Source organism: Triplophysa rosa, linkage group LG12 (genome assembly GCF_024868665.1).
Source record: "Triplophysa rosa linkage group LG12, Trosa_1v2, whole genome shotgun sequence".
In the NCBI taxonomy this organism is placed as follows: domain Eukaryota; kingdom Metazoa; phylum Chordata; class Actinopteri; order Cypriniformes; family Nemacheilidae; genus Triplophysa; species Triplophysa rosa.
In genome coordinates this window covers 13,210,272-13,231,858 of record NC_079901.1, presented here as the reverse complement: position 1 = coordinate 13,231,858, position 21,587 = coordinate 13,210,272, and the positions used below count along the sequence as shown (strand labels likewise).

At 39.3% G+C, this 21,587-nt stretch overlaps 2 protein-coding genes across 3 annotated transcripts in view; one reads left to right on the top strand and one right to left on the bottom strand.

Moving 5' to 3' along the window:
* Positions 1 to 651: 651 nt before the first annotated feature.
* Positions 652 to 20,379, bottom strand: rasgrp4 (RAS guanyl releasing protein 4). Of its 2 annotated transcripts, none has more exons than XM_057348243.1 (17): positions 19,901 to 20,379; positions 15,482 to 15,657; positions 14,629 to 14,734; positions 14,287 to 14,349; positions 14,067 to 14,198; positions 13,150 to 13,291; positions 12,489 to 12,662; positions 10,432 to 10,548; positions 6,364 to 6,639; positions 5,913 to 5,993; positions 4,120 to 4,224; positions 3,814 to 3,923; positions 3,585 to 3,732; positions 3,459 to 3,495; positions 3,236 to 3,373; positions 1,864 to 2,057; positions 652 to 1,738 (listed from the first exon to the last, which is right to left on the bottom strand). In XM_057348243.1, exons 1-17 carry the CDS (start codon positions 19,912 to 19,914, stop codon positions 1,628 to 1,630), a joined length of 2,124 nt encoding a protein of 707 aa, XP_057204226.1. In that variant the 5' UTR covers positions 19,915 to 20,379; the 3' UTR covers positions 652 to 1,627. The 2 variants fall into 2 exon arrangements, with proteins under 2 accessions (XP_057204226.1, XP_057204225.1); XM_057348242.1 differs by having other exon boundaries at positions 15,482 to 15,660; positions 19,901 to 20,378.
* The window catches only part of ryr1b (ryanodine receptor 1b (skeletal)), an 83,949-nt gene continuing 79,190 nt past the window's right edge, over positions 16,829 to 21,587 (top strand). The window contains exon 1 of the mRNA XM_057348239.1: positions 16,829 to 16,914. The gene's annotated coding sequence lies outside the window, so the exon portion shown is untranslated. The remainder of the gene's footprint in view (positions 16,915 to 21,587) is intronic.

The window sequence follows — 21,587 nt, the reverse complement described above, 5'->3', positions numbered from 1 at the left end:
TGTGGCAAATTTTATAAATATAATATATAAATGTAGGCAAACTTATGCACTTGTAATGATGAAAGCGGAAACCACACTGAGATACTGGACTGTACTGTGAAAGTATTTTTGAAATGTGGTTGTATTTGTAGTACCACAAATGGCCTGTAGATATAGAATTTGTGTGATGCACCGAGAGACGGCAACACTGTGGTTGTGCACGCACTGTTATCACTGTACAGATCGTTTTGCAAAAACACTGTTTAAGTTATTCTAATTTTGCTAACTGGCAATTATTACGTTCACAGTTGAAGTGTGTGTTTTACCTTTGTTAAGTTTTGTTTAAACTGCGGTTTAATATATATTTAATATTCTTAATACTCTTCACAAACACTAATAAGATGAGAGAAGTTTTGATTGTTTTTATGTAAATTTGAAATGTTTTATTCTTGATTAAACAAAATGTTTTTCGATTTTAAGAAAGTACATTTTTCTGGATAAAATATTGCCTATATTTAAACCGTTTAGTTCATACTGGTGTTCTTTGTGAACATATTTGTTCAATCTCTTCTAAACCAAAAAAGTGGCTCTGCTTACATAACAGTGTTGTCATAGCCAGCAATGCCACAATACATCTCAACACCCTTACAAAACTGATGCGCAACACCCCCATGATTTTTCCTCATTTCTTTTTTTAATCACGTCAGGCAGTGCTTTATTATGGAAAATACTTCAGATTCCTCAATAAATAAAAAATCTATAGCCTACATTCAAGATTTAGTAAAACACATTCAAGTTGGGGATGACAAAAGATATAACAGACATGAAATTAGAAAAAAGACTATTGAAAATAGGTCCACAATGCTCATGGTTCACCTCAGTTCTCCTCTCCTTTCATTAGTGCTGATGGTGTAATACAGTAGATGTGTGCAAGCAGGCGAATTGAGCCAATGTGGTATAGATGTAACTTATTCAGCTCATAGAAATGAGCTCTAATGAAATAGATTGTGATCATGTTGAATTGCGACAGGACTATTGTTGGTTATAACCAGTTAAATAAGACCCACTGTCTTAGTGAAATGTTCATTGCATAAGGCACAGTGATGCATTCTGGGTATTACATCAGCACTAAAATCACAGTGGCAATACATTCATGCTGTTCAAATGAACAACACAGTCACACTTTATATTTTCCTCCAGTTTGACTATTAAGGCTGTGGTCCACAACACAGTTTTGTACTCAAATAAAGTCCATTAGTCTTACACCGATGAGTGGTAGTGAGATCGATGGTATTTGATGATATACAGAAGCAGTCCACCTTTGGGTACCTGTTTAGATGTGAGGGCCGTTGATGTGGTCCTCACTGGCAGTTGATGCTGGTGTATAGAGTTCGTTCCATAAAGTCATACAAGCCTTAATTCTTTAAATAAAATCCCATGCATTAGTCCTTGAGTAGATTTTCATCACATTTAATGAATGTCAAAAACAATGTAGAAGACGATAGAACAAGAAACATGAGCGTGTGCTCGTCAGCCTGTTTTGTCCAGTGTATAACAGTTCCTTTACGGTTATAGGCATTGACATTGAAATCCAGCGGTCTGTTTTTCGGTGAGACACACAAACACATGCCCACATGCGCAAACAAGTTCAGTCTGGTTCTTTTCGTTTATCTTTGTTCAGCTTCAGTTCATCCATTTTCTCCTGTAGGAGAGAACTAGGGGCAGAGGAACCTCGTACCCTTGCTGGTAGCGTGGCGCTCTGGAGTGAAGGCAGGTAGGTAATGTTAGAATCGATTCAAGCCTTAGGATTCATGTTTTGAGTAGCTATCCAGTCTCGCCCACCCAATTAGCTTTACTTGAAAACATCAATCTAATTAGTAATACCTTTTCAAGAGGTGGATGTTTCTGAGAATGCAGACATTCCTTCCGCTTCGCCACCGGTGTCCAGACACCTGGGTCTGTCTGAGTGGACATGTCCGATAATGTACCCGCCTCTGCGTCGCTGTCTGATGAAGTTTGGCCCTTAGAGTGCTCAGATGCGTTTCCATTAGGAAAGACGAATGCTTCCTCCTCGGAGCCTAATCGAAAATAAGAACACAAAACTAGTTGAAAAGCTGAGTGTACACGTTCGAGACAAAGCTGGAGGTAAGAACCACAATACGTTCCAGTCAATCACATGTCACGGCACATTAAAGAGTGCAAAAATTATATTTATTGTTTGGATTCATAAATGGAACTTACAAAAGAGACTTTGTTTTATATCATTTTGTGTTGTGAAAATACTTCTACGCTTCCTTTACGTTTTCACAAAAGCTAGCTTTGCGCTCCGCTTACGAAACAAAAATAAATGGAAATGTACTGAAAAGTATAATGCAAAAATAAATAATACATTACACGTGTGCGTGATATCGCTGTGCCTGCTGCGGCCATGTTACGGCAGCAAACTTCCTTGATTATTACGCCGTAATGGGAGTATAGTTCCTAATCATATCGGCCTAGAAAATCGCTACTTTTTATTTTCCGCCGGTCTTAGCACGCGATATAACTACAGAAGATAGGGCTGTCACGATTATGAAATTTGGCTGATGATTAATTGTCTAATAAATCATTGCGATTATGATGATTAATTGTCTGTTTTAGAGCTTTGACTTTTAATTCTCATACATTTTTTATTCAGCTTTGAAACGACCATATTGTGTGAACATACTGTCTGAATATATAGACTATGTTCTTTTTCTTGGAAATACATAGGAAAAAATTGGGTCATCATACTTAAGGTTTAGTAGTGCATCGCAATATGCAGATGCACTACAGCTCCCCCTAGTGTCTTCTATAGAGATGTGCAATAATTGCGATGATCTGAAACCATCGCGATGAGGTCAAACAATCGCGATGAGACGATTATTTAATAATCGTGACAGCCCTAACAGAAGAGTCCAGTTTTAAATAGGAAAAATATTATAACTCTTTGGTCATTTTTGAACGCGATGCTACTGGTCTAATTGGATTCAATGATCTATGCTAAGCTATGCTAAAAGTGCTATCGCCAGACCCGGAGATCGGTTGAATAGATTCCAAAACGGTAAAACTCAACTTATTAACTCTGGGGGAGTTGGAGAATGAGCCTATTTCCAAAAAAAGTGCAGTGTTCCTTTAAACACTCTGTCAGGATTTTATTTGCTAAAATAACCAGCTACATGTACATTATCCCATACTGTATGTATGTATATTAAAAGAAAGACATAAGAAAACTCACTCCAGCTGTTGCCTTTAGTGTGGACGCCTGTTCCAGGGCCAGGGGTGCCGGGACATGAGCTACTGGTCACCTGTAACCTCTTCAAACACTCCATTCCTACATTATCCTTACAGTGCTTATGACAGTTCACTCCACAGTCTTAAAGAGACAGAGGAAAAGATGATTCTCTCTAAGTAATCAATAGTAATGTTTTGAAGTAATTGTGCCATTGGCAATTTCTCACCCTTGCAGTGGTAGCCTTGCTTTATGACTCCCCATAACTAGTGGAGAGAAGAAAGAAAAACATTAGATGATGCACAAATACACAGATGTGTCCCACAATGCATTGCACTTCACTTTAAACACTCACAAATCCTCCACAGGTGTCACAGAATGTGGGCCTCTTGTACGTGGTCTCATGGAAGTTGTGCAGGTTGTGGAGGTTATAGCCAAGCTTCGCACACACCGACATCCCTCGCATGAAATAAGTAGTTATTTCCTCTCTGCTGATTTCTCCTCTGAAAAATCAAAAGCAAAGCATCACGTCACATAACGTGTCTAAATAACAGTTTATTTAAACAGTTCCCTCCTCATCTTACCTGTCGCTCTCATGCGTGCAAAAGGAGAAGGGGAAGTTTGCGGCGATCTTCTCAAAGTCCTCCAAAGAAATGTAGCCGTCCATGTTCAAGTCGTAATTTTTCATGATGGACTGTAGGGGGAGACACAATAGTTTTGATCTTTAACGTTAAAGACTGACGTCTAAAGTCAGCCTGTGACGTTTGGTCATGAAGAGCTTGCACGACGCTATTAAGGAAGTGAAAGTGGATGGCCAGAATGCGGCTATCACAGCGTCACAGTCAGAAACTGGCCCTAACAGTGGGAATGAGCATATGCTTCTCACTTACATCCACCATCTGCTTGACGTGCTTGGAGATGGTGGCGGGGTCCAGGCGCGGAGTCACTCCCGATCCCCATTCTGCTACTACGGGCGGCTTCACTGGAGCTACGGGCTGTGGGGGAGGAGGAGAAAAAAACGTGTGAGACCTAACAGTTTTGTTTTGACACTCAACAGCCACTTTTCATCAAGATCAGCAACTGTAGATTGTTGCTGCAAAAACATGCGACATGTCAGCCTGGTTTACCCGTGAAACATGCGAGCACTGAGGCTTTATAGGAAAGAATCAGAAAAGCAACACCCACACAGAGAGCGACCAAGATAAAAATCATGTGTCTTTCAGCACCGTGCGTCTCTTCTGCGGTTTTCTTTGAAGTGTGTTTGCACAAAGAAGAGTGCACTGTGCCCTGTACCCACACGTTAGCACGGGATACTCCCTGTCTATAAACAGGTCACATACAAGCCAAGGTTAGCCAATTTATTATGAAATGTGAGAAAATTATGACCATCACCATAAATGTCATTAACTTCCACTAAATCTGTGTCCGGTAGTGTTAATGTTTTTTCTTAGCACATTCTTAAGGGTGTTCTAGATATTGCTTGGCTTGTCACAAAAGATAACTATAAAGATAAGGATAACTGTAACAATAACTATATTATGTGTTCTGGGGTTTCATATTGTAAATAAAAAAAATCGCCCTACAAGTGTATTTTATCTCTTTATTTGGTAATGTTATAGTTGTGGTGTGGACTCCATTTGATTAAATTTATCAACCTTGATGTGAATGAGCCTCGAGACCAATTCACACTGAGTGTGTTGGATCAGTGTGAAACCCCTCTTTTGGACTTTGTTGGATGTCAATGAGAATTTAGAATGCTGGTGTTTGTTGGCATTTGTTGAATTGGTGTGAATTAGCCTTTAAAGTCACCATTATTTTTTATTGTAATTTTTTTCTCTGTTTGGGTAATTTTTTGTGGGTCAATTCAGAAGCCGTTATATGAGACAATTCAGAAGAAAACCACAAAAACGCCATTGTTTCATGCCTATTTCCAGTGCAACTCATTTTTGTTCGCCAGGTCGAAATTGTAAGTCCAGTTACTTAGAAAAGTATTAGCATATCTCTTAAAGGGATAGTTCTTCCAAAAATGAAAATTCTGTCATCATTTACTAACGCTCATGTAATTTCATACCTGTATAAATTACTCTGTTCCAATGAACACAAAGAACGATATTTGGAAGAATGTTAGTAATTTTCAGTTCCGAGACATCATTTTTTGATGAACTATCCCTTTAACAAGCCGCACAATTTGTGGTATTGCTCATGTCGATGTCACTAAATAATATTTAATGTAGAGTTAGAGGTTTGACTAATTTACTTAAAGGTCTAGTGTATGAAATTTAGCGCCATCTAGCGGTAAGGTTGCAAATTGCTATGAATGGCTCACTCTCCCCCTCTCTTTCCAAGCACAACGGTGACACAGAATTAAGATTTCTTCACGTTTTTGCTTCTTTGCCGAAGGAGATAATGTTATGAAATGGGCTCTGTAGAGCAGTTTGCCCATTTAGGGCTACTGTAGAAACAACATGGGAAATTGCATGTAAGTGGACCAGCGGTAGATAGAAATAGCTAATTCTAAGGTAATAAAAACACAATACTTCATTATGTAAGGTCTTTATACACCTCTGAAGACATATTTATGTGTATTATATTGCATTTCTGTCAATAGATCCTCCAAAAAATTACACATTGGACCTTTAAATGACACGGTAGAAGGCGCTAAGTTTCATTTAAAGTGTATCACCTGAATTTTGGGGTTCTTGGGTTCCTTGGCGTAGGAGAGCTCGTATATCTCATCTTCAGTGTAACACAGGTCTAGCGAGAGCTGCAGGCAAGGCGGGGCAAAACTGTTACACATGAGTGAACGCCCACTGTTTGCAATCCACATCTCTTAGTATTACATACAAACAGCAGAGCTGAACCACAAACAGGCTGTTCAGTCAGATTTTAAAAATACTCCTTTAAACCTAAAAAGAGACTGGAAATTGATTAAGCCATGTTTACATGCTTCTAAATGTAAATGTTTTCTTAAACAATTGTTCTGTGTAATACTGGGGACCGGTCAGGTACTCAGAATACATACAATTCTTATGTCGCGACTCGCGAGGCAAAACAAACACTTCTAAGAACAGGTCGCTTTCCAGTGACAATCTATATCAAATCAGTCCCACACCATCATTTCCTCTCAAACTCACCGTTAACAGGTGCAGCAAGTCTTTGTTGGCTTCAAATGGTGGGGTGCAGTCATGGATGGTCAGCAGGTCGCTAATGTTGCTATATAAATGCTGCAGTTTGCCCAGGTTGATCTTATCATCCTCCAGGTAGTCTGGAAGCGCCTCATTGAGAGAGATCAGATCTTTGAGATGAACGCCCAAGATAGGCACTTTAAATTCGGTGCATTCGCTGTACACGCGCCTGTAGTTGGAATAGTTGCTGTAGGATGACAGCAGCTCTGTAAGCTCGCTGAGGGTCTGCAAAACATTGATTAAGACAGGGTTTGTACAAGGAGCTTGAAGTACTTAAATTTGTCTTTTTTTCAAATATTTATTCATAAATAGTTTGCAAATATTTGCGCAAACTGATCGGTACCGCGAAAGCACAGCTTTGTTCTCACGTTAGTTTGATGTTATATGCAGATCGTTCTACATTTTTTAAGGTTTGTTATTAAGGGGGCCTTAAAGGGATAGTTAACACCACAATGACAATTCTGTCATTGTTTATTCACACTCAAATTGGTCCAAACCTCTGTGCATTTATTAGTTCTGTTAAACACCAAAGAAGATATTTTAAAGAATGTGAGAAACCAAATAGTTCTGGGCCACCATTGACTACCATAGTTTTCTTCCTACTTCAATAGTGCCCCAGAACTGTTTGGCTAAAAAAACTTCCAAATATCTTACTTTGTGTTTAGCAAAACAACAAAATTTATACAGATTAAAGGTGCAGTTTGTAACTTTTTTGCAGTAAATTATCCAAAAACCACTAGGCCATATTTTGTTCATTTGAGTACTTACAATATCTCAAATGTTTCCAACTATTTGTAAATCATGAGAAAATTGTAATTTTAACCAGTGACACGGGCCGTATCTGGCAGTCGCTGTCAGTCCGAGTTACCAAAGACACTAGATGGAACGCTTGCAACCTTCAGCGGAATGCAGGAAAGGAGACTAGAGGCTGTTATATGATTGGCTGAGGTGCCTCACGTGATTCGTGTAAGCCGTTACACTTTCTCCAGACCTTGCATCTCCCTAATAACAAAGTCTCCGGCGTTACCCTCGGTTTCAGCTTTTACTGCCATAGAAACCATGACAACACAGTCTCGTGGACAAATGTGAAAGTATTAGTTTGTAGCATCTATCATGCAACTATCTTGTTTTGCGCAGTCGTTATGGAGCACAATTATTGTTTACTGTTTTTCTGGTTCTGTCAACAGAGACATTTTTACTAGACAGAGACGCTGATCTTGCGTGTGTTTTGCTAGACAGGTAGGGCTGGGACGATTTATCGTGCAATTCTTATGCTCAGTTTGCTCAATAAATTACGGTTACCGTTGGTTAAATGCCGCAATATCCGAAAGCCAGAGGGTGCTTTCACGCAGAAACTTGGCATACGGGACACAGAAAAATAATGATTTACACACACACAGTTCCAGGAAATGCCAACGGTCATATTCTATCGCTGTTCTTCAAACCTTTTTAGGTATTTTTATGATAGTAAAGTATATTTATAATGATGATGTTTGAGGAGTGTTGCTTTTTCAAATGCACGTTATGAACGATTCAATCTCATAGTGATTTTAGATCGAGCAGTACTTCCTACTGTGGATAAAACACAGAATCGATTTCAGAATCGATTTAGACATGTATAATTAGTGTGAATCGCGATATATATCGCTTAGCCCTACAACAAGGTTAGTCTTATAACCATTGAATGTCTTTTTCTTAATGTAGCATGAGTGTCATGTACATATTTACTGAACAAGCAGTAATCGTTTTTAGATCATCTGACTTAATTGTAATAAATAGGGATGCACGATATTATCGGCACGTCGATATTATCGGCAGATAATGGCTTATAAATGAATTATCGGCGTCAGCCCGATAAAGAAAATAACGCCGATATGCCTTGCCGATAGGAAGCTGTAATTAAATCATGCTTGTAAAAGCAGCACATTCTTACTGAGTGCAAAGAAATCCATCTCTGCGCCCGTCAGCCGCGCACTGCCTATTTATTGATTAACGTTTTTAACTAAAACACAGAGTAAAAATAAAGTTGAATCCTGCCCATCGGGAGTAGACTTTGAACTTGAGCTCAAGCGTGCAGAATATGCAACGCGCCGCCCTGCGACTTTCGTCTCTGCACACTGCCGTTTTGTAGTCTCCATTTCAAAGACACCTATGCTCTTGTTGCTTCTTTAATTAATATTCACCAAATTAATTTTCCAAATGTTTTTAAATTATTTCGTTTATCATAATTTTAAAATGTGAAAAGCAGGGCTCGACATTAATGATTGTCCGCGACAAGTGAATGTTTTGTATGGGCAAGTGAGAGATAACTTTACTTGCCCGACTGGACAAGTAACTTGAAAAAAAATAACATTAGTGCAACATATATGTAGAATAATAAGAATATGTGCATTAGACAGAGCTGCGTGTTTGTGTGTAGTGCGTTTGTCGTGGTGGTTGTTGTGTGTGACAATAATCAATGGCGCACCGCACTGAGTACATGTAACTACATGCAGAATCCTGTTATTTAAATGTCATCTGGCTGTTCTGCGTGTCTGAGTGAATTATGTGCACAGTTTAACATACAACACGAGTGATGGTCGAGTATTTTATCTGCGTCTGCACTGTATGAGGATGTGAACACATGAACTTCATCTCCTGTCAGAGTTGCTCTGTGAAATTAATTTATTTTACGAGCGTTTTACTGTTTGAGTGAAGCTATCTGCAAACAAGCGTCTTCCCGAAGACCTTCTTCCCGAAGATTTTTTTATCGTTGGACAAGTAATTTTTGTGCTCGGACAAGTGAATGACAAGTTTACTTGTCCGAAGGACAACCATATGACAATGCTTAATGTCAAGCCCTGTGAAAAGGCACAGTCACTGAAGTGACCGGGCTATGCCCCCTTGTTTTTTTACACAGGCTCAGTGCTGGCGCTTATTTTTTTCCCATGCAGCTTATAATTGCGACCAAAGCACCTTGGTTGAAAAAACGCTGTCCAGCGCCTGGCGGTGGATAGACAGCATATATCGGCATCGGCTATCAGCTTAATTGAGGTGGAAATTATCGGCATATCGGATATCGGCAAATCCAATATCGTGCATCACTAGTAATAAATTAATTTCATGAATTACGTCTGATGCGGCTAATTCATTATAATGATATAAAATCATGACATCAAATGCAACATTTATAAAAACTTTATTACTTTACATCATCCATAAACGGGATTTCTCATTCAAGTCAGTTCCCATTATTCCACGCTCCTTCGCAGCATCATCAAGCTACGACGTTGTTGTTGTTTTGAACATATCTGTTTTGAATGTGCGCCCTCTAGCGGCGAATTTTACAAACTGGGCCTTTAAGAACAACATGAGGGTGAGCAATTGATATGACAGAATTTTCATTTTTGGGTGAACTATCCTTTTAAGCAGTCTACTGTAGATTCATAACTATGAGGATGCAGTAGGAAACTTCTGGGTTTTGGTGAAACCGACTGATTGATTTGTGGAACTGATTTAAACTTGGCAAAACACAGTGGCCTGGTTTCACAGACAAGGTTTATCTTAAACCAGGACTATGCCTTAGTTGGATTAGGATATTTGAGTCACTTTTATAAAAATGCATCTTTAGACAAAACAATGGCACTGACATATTTTACGATATGTTAGGGCAAGTTATTTTCAGTTGAGACAGCTGAAACATTCATTTAAGTCTGGGACTAGCCTCAAGCCTTGTCTGTGAAACCGGGCCAGTATGTTATACGGAGCTAAGACCAGTAGAATCCATTTTAAAAGTAAAATGGTGAGGATCTTGTGTAACACCGTGTCTACACCAGACACGACCGGCACGATGCGACATGACAGAAGACATTAGAAACAAATTAGAACCCATTATAATTTAACATTTTGTCCACACTGGATGCGGCGCCTATTGGAACCCATTGAGAACAAGCAGGTTGTCATATCACGCCTGTCGCGTCTGGTGTAGACACGGTGTAAGTAAGCAGATACAACGCAACAACCAATTCTCAGACTGACCTTTGTGACGTCAGAGGAAAGCAGGCTGGCTGTATCTTTAAGACGAGAAATGGAACTATGACACAGACCTCCTATAACCGCCATCAGAGTATTGAAATTCTGCAGGGCTCTCAGCTTCTACAAACACACAGAATTATAACATTAAATTCACTCTTGAAGCACATGGCACCATAAGACTGCCTACATCCTCTTTCCTGTAAAACAGCACTTGTGCAACAGTTCTCCCGGATCATTTCCCAATACAGGAACATTACTTTGATGGCACACTTATATCAGATTTCCACACGACCACATCATATGACGCATGTGCTTATTTCCTAGGTGTTTTCTTCAAGATGTCTTGTTCGTGCATTCGTGTTAATGTGGTTAAGTCCAGGGCAGCACATTATGTAACCATTTCCTCTAAACTGAAATACATTAAATGTTAGCTCTGTCACTTCACTCTGGCATTCTCCAAGTGATTTACTTTATTGGCATGCCCTAAAAGACGATGATCGTAAACTGATATGATACATTTCTTGAAATGTATGAAATGGATTCGTACTTTTAATGTCATGCTATGAAATGTTTCAGAATGAGTCAGACACTTCTAGGGCAGATATCACAGGCAACCTTAAAAAACGAATAGCCGCAGGGTCTATGTGGACCCACATGTTTCGTCATGCTATAGGCCTCTATGTTTTACGTCAGTGTCTTGATAGAAAGTTACTGCAATATTGGACAAGGTCATTACTTTGACATTTCAGCATGTACAGCCATTTCATTTTCACATCCACAATATAACGGGCCACTTTTTGAGTCTCTTTGGTTCTGTAACTTTTAATGTTATTTCTCCATAGGCTCTTTCAATTCTTAGCACTTAATGTGCAGAGTAGGAGGAGGTCACAATGTACCGGTATTGACAATAACCATGATATTAAAAACCATTGTGTCAATATTGTGCTTATTCACACGTCTCGTAATAACTTAAACAGATAGTTCACCCAAAAATGAACATTCTGTTATGAGTTGTTCCAAACCTGGATAAATGTAGGCCTATTTGTTTGATTGAACACAAAGAAAGATATCTGAAAGAATGTAAGCAACTGAGATTTCTGGGGCACCATTGACTACCATAGTAATATTGTATATTTGTTTGTTCTGTTAAACACAAAAGAAAATATTATTAAGGATATAGGGAAAATACAGCTCTGAGGCACCTTTGACAACCATTTTAATGGTAGTCAGTGGTGCCCCAGAAGTTTCAGTTACTAACATTTTTCCAAACATCTTTTTTTTACATAATTTGTACATTTTGGGGTGAATTATCCCATTAGTTAATTTCGGCACCAGTTAAAATGTAGTCTTATGACCTACAATGGCTACAAACACTCTCTTTCTGACTCCCTACACTCGTATTTTCATTCGATTTATTGAATAAATAAAATATCAAATAAACTGACAGCATTATTTGCCATTTTTACAGTAAAAAGCAATTAAAATTGTGATAATATCATCACAAATTCTTTTGGCCATGATAATCATGTAGTGAAAATCTGATATCGTGACAGCCTGGTTTACACAATGTAACCATCATTTTACACAGCATTTATATTTCACTGCTTAAAGGTAGCACCCTCGCCAGTAAATGTACCAATCAGAAGTAGGGGTCAAAATCTCACAAGGAGTTAAAATTGGATTTCGTGTGTGTCATCAAAGTCTGTTTACGGAAGTCGTGCCACTCGGCGGCCATGTTTGCAACGCCTCTGGGCAGTTAATAGCAAGTCCACAGTACTTGAATGGGGGAAGGCAGATATTTTTTAAATCAATTAAACAGCATATGTCCTATCAATAATTAAACCTGACATGAACTGTACCAAAACTTGGTTTTGCCTAGCTTCAGCTTTTTCGTGATCGCTTCATCAATACTGATTGATGATTGGCTCGTTTCACTGGAAGGTGGGACTTCCTTCGCCAGAGCGGCCATATTGAGCATTGCATTCCCCCCCTATTCATTGTAACGGCAGTGGCGCATCTTGTTAATATTAATATCTTTGGTGTCATGTGTTTGTAATCACCTGTGCTACATGAATGAACTTGGTGAAGACTTCTGCTCGCTGCTGTGGGGTGTGTCTGTTGAGGATCATGAGCTGAACCCACTGCGACACTCCGTTACAGAGCATGACTGAGCGCTCAAGGGCCGGGTTATGCCTCACGGAGCCGTGTACCACGTAACTACGGTAGTCCAGGAACTATAGTAACACACACAAACAGATAAAAGGTTCTGATGAACTCCAGATGTGCCAAGCACTCACGTATGTGATCATCAAGACATAATGATACTCTGATATGAACTAACACGTTCAGGTATGAGTAAAACGGGTGTGATCGCGGTTGATTCATTGGTCAGTCATACCGTTATGAGTGTGTTCTGTCATACTATGTTCCGTAAACATAAACCCAATTTAGACGGAACTAGTTGTGCCAAAGGTTAGAGAAATATGTTTTTTGAATACATTCTTTGTGATTTCAGTCACGTCCAAATCTGCCAAGTCTACATCTCATCTCGTCTGATTCTGAATGCTTGTGATTGGCAGTATTATATTTTTACAATGCTTTTTCATGTTGTGGCCTACATGAACTACAATGTAAAAGGTAACTGTCTACTGAGTGACTCAATTTTAGGCTGGTTTGCAATGTGTACTCGGCGAAAGTGATAATTTGGTATGAGTGACTCACTGAGACATTGCAGAAGTTTTTGAACTCCAGATAACTGAGGTGTTCAGCCATTTCATCTGGTTCCATGTGGTCGAACAGCAATGAAACTTTCCTTTTCTTTACTGAGGGAGAGGCACTCTGAGATACATTCACTGGAGGATTACTGGGATCAGTGACAGACAGAGACCAAACACATCATCACTAAACAGACAACAATATAGGTTGAGACAAGGGTTATATTTATTAAACTTGGCAGATAAAATGTGTCAAAATTTTATGTGTGACAATAGAGCACTTTAAGTACATTAAGTTTGTACTTAATATACTAAACATGTGGTCTTTAGTACTCATGGTGTCAGTTTAGTACACTCGGATCTTCTCAAGTTTACCTTAAAAATACTTTTTTTGTATATTAAGTACAAAATTAGTGTGTGACAATAGAGCACTTTAAGTACATCTAAGTGCACTTTTCTCACTTGGGGTGGTATTTAAGCTACTAAAGGAATTTCCATTTATGCTGGGCATACGTTGGCTGGTTTTCATTTACCGATGGTTACTTTTTTATTAAAATGTCGTTTTGTAAAGAAAGGTAAAAAAATGTGTTTGATTAAATTAAATATAACAATAAGACAAAAAAATTGTGATAAAATTAAACGAATAAAATGAAGATTTCATGTGCAAAAACAAATTCTCAGTTTTTATTGTGCATTACAGTTAATATCAATCAAACTGTGGTTGGGTTGTTTTGATTTAGTAATAACAACTCAAAAAGATACAACTAGAACATAGAGTTATCTTTTTTGCAAATAAACTCTTCAAATTTATTGAATAAAAAATCATAAAAATTCATCTTAAGCATAAACATGCAGCCCAAACAACTATCAACCCATATTATAGTTACCTAAATGTTCACCACTGTAGAATCTATAAACACTTACATGTATGGTGTATTGAAGAGCTGATAGTGCGAATCGTTTCCCTCAACCCTGACCAGAGCCCAGAGATCTCCCATTGCTTCTTCTAACAGAGGATCCATCTCAAACATAAGCCGAAACTGATTAATCCACTCTCTGCGGTACAGAAAAATAAACATTAGTTCTTTCATTCATTCGGTGATCTCTAAGCATAAATGCATGTGAATGTGGTGGATCCACCAACCTGATGAAATGGCAGATTTGTGTGCGTCTCTGCCCCCTCTTTTCTGCAGGACAGTCCTTATATGTTATCACAAGTCAAGGAACAACCACAGAACAGCAACACTACGAACTCTTACCCCCCCAAAATAATCCACTACTAATAAACAGGCTAAACTAAAACAGGGCTGCTGTTGTTTCTTTGTCAGTGGGATTAAGAGCCGTGTGTTGCTGTGACTGAACCCAAGACTATTCTATGGATTTCAGACTCAGCTGCACTGGGATCAGTTTCACAAACTAATCTTTGAGGAGCAGGTTGAGTGAGGCACATTTAAAAAAGTGAAGTGAGGTTTTTGATAGAGGATATAGAGAAAGCAGCTTATGTGCGAAGATGTGTGATGGCACCACCCAGTTATGCATCATGAGGGTCATATGTACAAGCTGTGTCCCTCTGTTTATCTTTCCATCTGCATCTGCAAAAAAAGGTAAAGATGAGCTTGTTTTATTCACAATAGGTGTTCTGAGGGGTTTTTACTCTTTTACGTCCCACAGGTTAAAATCCTATATATGCACCCTCAGAAGATAGTAAACATCATAATAGTACAAATCTCAACCTCGACAAACCACATAGCTCAAATGGTATAGGATTATTTCTAATGTAGAAATATTTATATTTATTTAAACGCTTTACCCCAATAAAGCAAAATATGGGGGTATATACACAGAGAGAGAGAGAGAGAGAGAGAGAGAGAGAGATAGGGAAGGTCTGTGAGACTGAGGCACACAATCAGGCTTTGTCTCATTAGCATAAAGAGACAAACACATTCCCAGGCCCTGAATGCTAGTAAACCAAAGATTTCCCTCTCTCTGTCCCACTGTTTCTCTTTCCCTCTCTTCCTCTCTCTCGCTCTCTCTCTCTCTCTTTAAAAAAGTGTGTCTCTCCATCTGTCTCTCACACCACTGTGCAGACTTACATAATCATGCTGGCACATGGAGACTGGGAATGATGGGAAAGCGGTGTGGGGACATGGGGCCAGTGACAGGGCAAGAAAGTAGGATGTGGGAGAAATATGTCTGATCAGGTGAAAAAAAGAGTGACGTTCTCCATTTGCGACACACACTGTGCTGTGTTTTACCAGGAAGGACATTGATAGATGAGGAAAAAGGAGAGAGGCAGACAAACAGATGGAGAGACAGCGAGAGGTGAAGGGCACACTGACCGAAGTAGTTTAAGCAGCGAAGGATGAGCTCATCCAGGCTGGCGGCGCGGAATGAAGGGTGAGCGGGTGGGCTCTGTAGAGCTCGGCTGATCTCCTGAGGACTGGGGCATGTCATTCTCCTCTGCACTGGTCTTCTGCTCTTTATCACACACACGCCCTCCGGACGGGACTTCCTACTGCTGGAGACAGGCAAACACATAGAGAAAAGAGATTTTTATTCTAATAAAATATCACTCAAGCCTCAATAATATTCAGTAAAATAATCCAGTGGTACAATATGTGACCAACAGAACTATCAACCGCTCTTAAAGGGAGAATTCACTCAAAAATGAAAATTCTTTCATCATTTACTCACCCTCATGTCATTCCAAACCTGTATAACTTTCTTTCCTCTGCAGAACACAAAGGAAGATATTTTGAAGAATGTTGGTAACCAAACAACATTGGCCCCCATTACATGGACCCAAAACCACTGAGACATTTTTCGAAATATCTTCTTTTATGTTCCACAGAAGTGTGATGAACAAGTTATTTTCGGTCGAACTATCCCTTTAAAACTAAAGATCTCTCCATCAAACAAGTGCATCTCACAAACAAACAGAATATTGTGCTTTTGGCTGCACACAAGACCACGGGTCTTTCACAATAACAATACTCATCATGCGTAAACAGAGTGCAACAGTTATATTATATTTTATGTTATTGCGAAATGTGTTTATGTATCATTGAGACTGTGGACAAGATCACTGTTTTGTGTGTGCAGTGCTGGTAAACCCTACAGCGTTGGGACCAATCCCCACAAAGACAGTAATACCCGTACTTTTTGAACCTTGTGGGAACATTTTTTGGTCCCCATGAGAAAAACAGCTTATAAATCAAACAAATGATGTTTAAAAATGTAAAAATGCAGAACGTTTTCTATGATGGTTCGATTTTTATACTGTACGGTTGCAGTTTGTACAGTATAAAAATCATTACAGTATAAGTCAATGGAAAGTAAAACCTGGAAACACAGCATTTCAGCAAAAGGACTCAAAACATTTGAACAGATTAAACACATTTGTCTGTATTTATGTACATGCATGTGCTCTGCAAGCCCTACCGGTAGATCAGGTATGTTTATGTTTCTATATACGGTTTTGTGAATTGATGTTGTGTGTTGATGTCTGCCACTCTGCTCCTTGAACAGGTGCTTGTTGTTTCTGTTTATACACCATGGACTGACGTTGTAGGCATACGTGGAATAGATGTCAATATTCAATGCTGTCTATGACAATTTCACAGGAAGAGAAAATGTATGAAAATGAAGATAAGCATCTCTCTCACACTCTCTCTTTTGTCTTACAGAGAGAAAACAACAACGTTGTACACCAGGATGAGAGTCTTTAAAACGGCTGCATAATTAAATTAAAAACCAGATCTTCGTTTAAAATGTAAGTATGTCAGTTTATGATTTGATGGTTGAAGTGTCTCTGACAGCATCAGCAAGAATCATTGTGGTCTGTGACTGCAGCGACATGAACAGGAAGTTGACTGTGACTACAGAGAAGTAGCGATAAGTTCTTAGAATGACCAAACCCTTCGTAGCACTCTCTCACCCTTCCTCTCACGTCAATGTCGAGGTCCAGCGTGTGCTTTTTCAATTTCTCGTATCGCACATACACACAAGTTTACCTTCATACCTCATTAAGCAAACCTAAACCTAGAGGTCTAACCATTGTAAACCACACACAAATGAACTTTAAATAGATTTGTATGCCAGAATGATATATTTATCTGTTAAAGCGGCTGCAGCCTTACCCTTGAATTTCACATGTAATCTTTCTATTTATATATTTGTAGCGTTCATAAAATTCACCTCCTGCGTGAATATCAGCCATGATCTCAATAAGCAAATTCTGCATCATATTTTCACCTCTCTGAGCAATATTTGCATCAACCTGCTTCACAGCTGATGACAATAGACAATACACCTCTCAGGCCTGAAATATACACACATGCACACACTTATAAACAAAGTCATACTGTAGACACACAGACATGTACAAATAAGGGAAAATGCACTCGGTTAATGTAAATGAATTTGTAAACATGTCTTTGCAAAGGTAAATGCAATGCTGGGGATGGGAATATAATATAGACATAACTATATATACAGTACAATCTGGGTCATTATGTAATAACATTGTGTTCATGTCTGCTGTGTCAATGTAGGGAGAATGGCGGACAATCAGCAACAATCAAACTAGTAAAGTAAATCTACAAAACGAAAGTCAGTTTTTAAAAAAGCAGTTACGAAAAAACGTCAGGATCATGAAAGAGGAAAAACTCGAATTAACATCGGTTCAGCTTTTACACGATGGAGACAGCTCCGGCAGGCAAAGGCTCTGAAAGACGATACCATGGTTGCTCTCTTTCTTTTGGACAGGTATGTACATGCTTCGAGAAGAATTTAATGAATTTAGTTTGTAATTCGTTACGTGGATTTATGAAATACATTCATGTGTTTGGAGGAGGCGTGGCTTTGGACGGCGAATCGCATAGAGGGTGGGATTATAATTTCCGTGCTAGCAGGCTAAAGTTAGCGCCTTTCCAAATCAACCCCACCTTTAAAACAACCTCCAGAAATAAATAAGTGTGTTGATATGATGTAACATTAATATGGTTCTCTGGTGCCAACCTGATATCTCAGGAATTTGTTGAACTAGTTGAGTTCAAAAGAATTCTTACGACATGAATCGTACAAAAATATATGATTATTAGAAAAAAAGCAATGCTGAAGCCCCTCCCCTAACCCCACCTCATAACGTAACGTCACTGGCGCGAACGCAAATCGTACTTAAATGTACGAATAAGATCGTACAAATTTATATGAATTAGCCACCTCTTAAACTAAGTAGTTACGAATTCCTGTGACATTGCTGGTGCTTTGGTTAATTTGTCGATTTAAACCATTTTAGTGAAAAATAAAACTAAATGTAACTTCTTGGCATGATAATATCGATTCATATACCACAACGTATACGAAAAAGACTTATTCAGCAGCTTAATTTTTTCGCATGTGATGGACATCTAATATCATAATTCACTGGTTGCAATCGTGTGAGTGCTGCAGACATGCACGGCACCTTCTCTCTCACTTTCTCTTCCTCTCCTCCTGCACCCTTTGCACTATTCATGTCATTCAGAAAACAACTTCTCCTTTCTCTTTGGAAATCCCCCCAACCTCCCCTACCCCTTCCTTGCCACAGTAGCCAGTGTTTTACTCCCAGTTCCTGGCTACATCTCCAGCTAGATTACCCGACCCCCCACCCTCTCCCGCCTACTGTCTCTCTCCGCTAACACACACACACACACACACATGCAAATTCCTCCCTTTCTCCTGTTAATTGATTAATTGATGCCAGAGCCCTTTGAAGGCTTTGTTTGTAATGCCATCTCTCTATCTACATCTCCATGTGTTTCAATCTGTCTGCAGAAATACATAGAGATGAGTAAACATCAGAGATGCACAAATCATACATTTTTAAAGTGTATATGACAAATACTGAGAACGGACACAAATGTAACGAAATGAATATAACATGTAGATATGCTTGCAAAGCCTTTCTGTGATGAGGCCGATCCTGATAACATCAACCATAGCCGCTGCTAAGCCTGTCATTTCCAAGTTATCAGATAAGACTGTAGCGATAATATACATAGATGCCTCCAAAAGCTCCTCCTTCATTATATACAGTATATATAAGTTTGCCGTTCTAATTTTGACTGTTTATGTAGTTAGATAGTTCAGCCTGTAGCAGTTGGCATATAGACTTATATTCTCAAAAAATCCGATTCCATATGTAGCTGCGGTTAATTTACAGTGATTAAAGATTTAAATGAGTTGACATTGACAATGTTTATTCAACACCAACCAGTACTTTCCTGCTAATGCCTCTTATGTACTGTAAACACCCAGAGCGAACATACCTCTATCCACTACAGGTCACGGAAGGATAACTGGGTCAAACGCATTTCATCTCTCTAATGTGAAATCCCCTCACAAAGATCAGAAAGCCGCACCGTAGACACTTCAGAACACACGTGTGTCTCTATACAGCCTCGCAAAGGCGACATTGTCAGAGTCTCGGTGATGAATGTGTATTTTGAAACGTTTTGTTAGTGACAAGCCTGTCTTTCTCACAGAGAACTGAAACCTAAACGCAAAGTTCTGAAGAACTAGAGGAGAAACCACAGCCCTGTCGAACAACCGCAGTGAACACTTTGCAAAATAGGCACCAGCAGACTTATTAAACCTCAAGTGCACACTAAACTCGACGCCAAAGCAGACTTTTGCATTTATGCAACACTGACCTCAAAGTGTGAAGAACTGTCAGAGCACAATGAAATGAAAGAACGCTCGCAGACAAGCTTTACCTCTTGCGATTCATGGTGTCAGGTCCTCTCCTCCGATGTTCTTCTTGGTCCCTCTTGATCCACAGGCGGGAATTACACCTTTGCCCGTCCCATCAGGCACCTCGTAGTCTCTCTCCTCCACGCATACGCACAGAGGCACTAAGTGACCTCTTCGAGGCACGGACGAACAGTGGCGCTCACTCGCGACTGTCAAAACTTAAAACGTGAAAACCATCCACTGTGACTCACAGCTCTCTCTCTCTCTCTCTCTCTCTCACACACCCTCCCTCCTATCTGAATATTACCAGAGAACATCAACCACAGAGATAACCAAAACAATAAATAAATAAAAAACTATAGAAACAACTTTCAACAGCCTTTGTTTAACAAAAGCACATTACAAATACAAACTGTAAAATTGTAGGTTTTAATAAGGTTGTCAAAATGCATAATCGCAACAAACGACTAACTGCATTCGGTACAGAGAAGTCCCTTTTTGAAATACAGGCACTTGCTGTAATAGGGGAACTTTCATTTGTGTTTTCATGACAGGGGAGGAGAAAAGCGAGAGAGAGAATAAAGAGAGGGAGGGAATGGGTGAGCTCTTTTTAATCAGAGTGAGTGATTTAAATGAAAAATCATTGAAAGGCTAATTGAAAACGGACAGACAGAAAGAGTGACAATATCACAAACAGACAGAGAAAGTAACGAATTGAAATCTAATCTAAAGTCTTGGGTTCTGCTCTTTCAAACACATTTTGGTTCAGTCTAGTTGTTTGCCTTCAGGTCACAGGTACTGTAAGTAATCCAGCCTTCAGGTGTGTTTCTCAGAATTTCCGTTTACGGTTGTCGCGTGTCTACACACGCTCACCTGCTATTTCTCTATTTGTTAGCCTTTGGTCCATTTGAACTGTTTTGCATCCCTGGTCTCCATCTCTCTTTTTCTGTTTAACAGTAAGGTAGTGTCTCTGGGGTTGAATCCCTCCACGTGCAGCTGGACGGAGGGACTCAAAGGATGCCTTGTTGATAGATGGAGGAGAAGGGAGCTGCTAGGAAAGACTGCTGCATGTGTGTTCGTGTGCGTTTGTGCATGCAAACTCTGTGGGAACCTGTGCCCGTGTGTGAGAGTGTGTTCATACAGAGGTGGGATTCTCATACGAGCCAGATGAGGTGGGGGGTTCTGTCCGTTGAAGGATGGGTGCGAAAGAATCAACCGCCGTCTTTCAGAATGACATCTAGAATATCAATTCAGAGAAAATGTGGTTCTTCTGTTCTGTATCAAAGGGGACACAGATATATATCTTGCTGCAAATGCGTTATTGTTTGTTATTGGTCATCCTATAAACAGACTGCGTCTTTTGACTTTTTTTTTATCACAGATGAACTTGTAACAGGGTGCTCATTTCTCCACATTTGTTTACTACTTCCTCAAAATGGTTAAAATTGTAAACTAGAGCAGCACTGTTTCTAATTAATGCTATTTTAAGCATATTATGTAGGCTATTTAATGGTGATGAAGTTTATGTTAAAAGAAAGAAGTGGGAAATTATCTCTTGCTGTATATTTTTACCCCAATGCCCGCCACTTAGGAGCAGCAAATGCTGCAATTGAGATTGCATAACACAAGAAACCACATCAGTGTCAGTGTTGTCTGCTTTAAATATTTAAAATGACCAAGGTTTTTCTATCTATAGAAGTAAAACCGAAT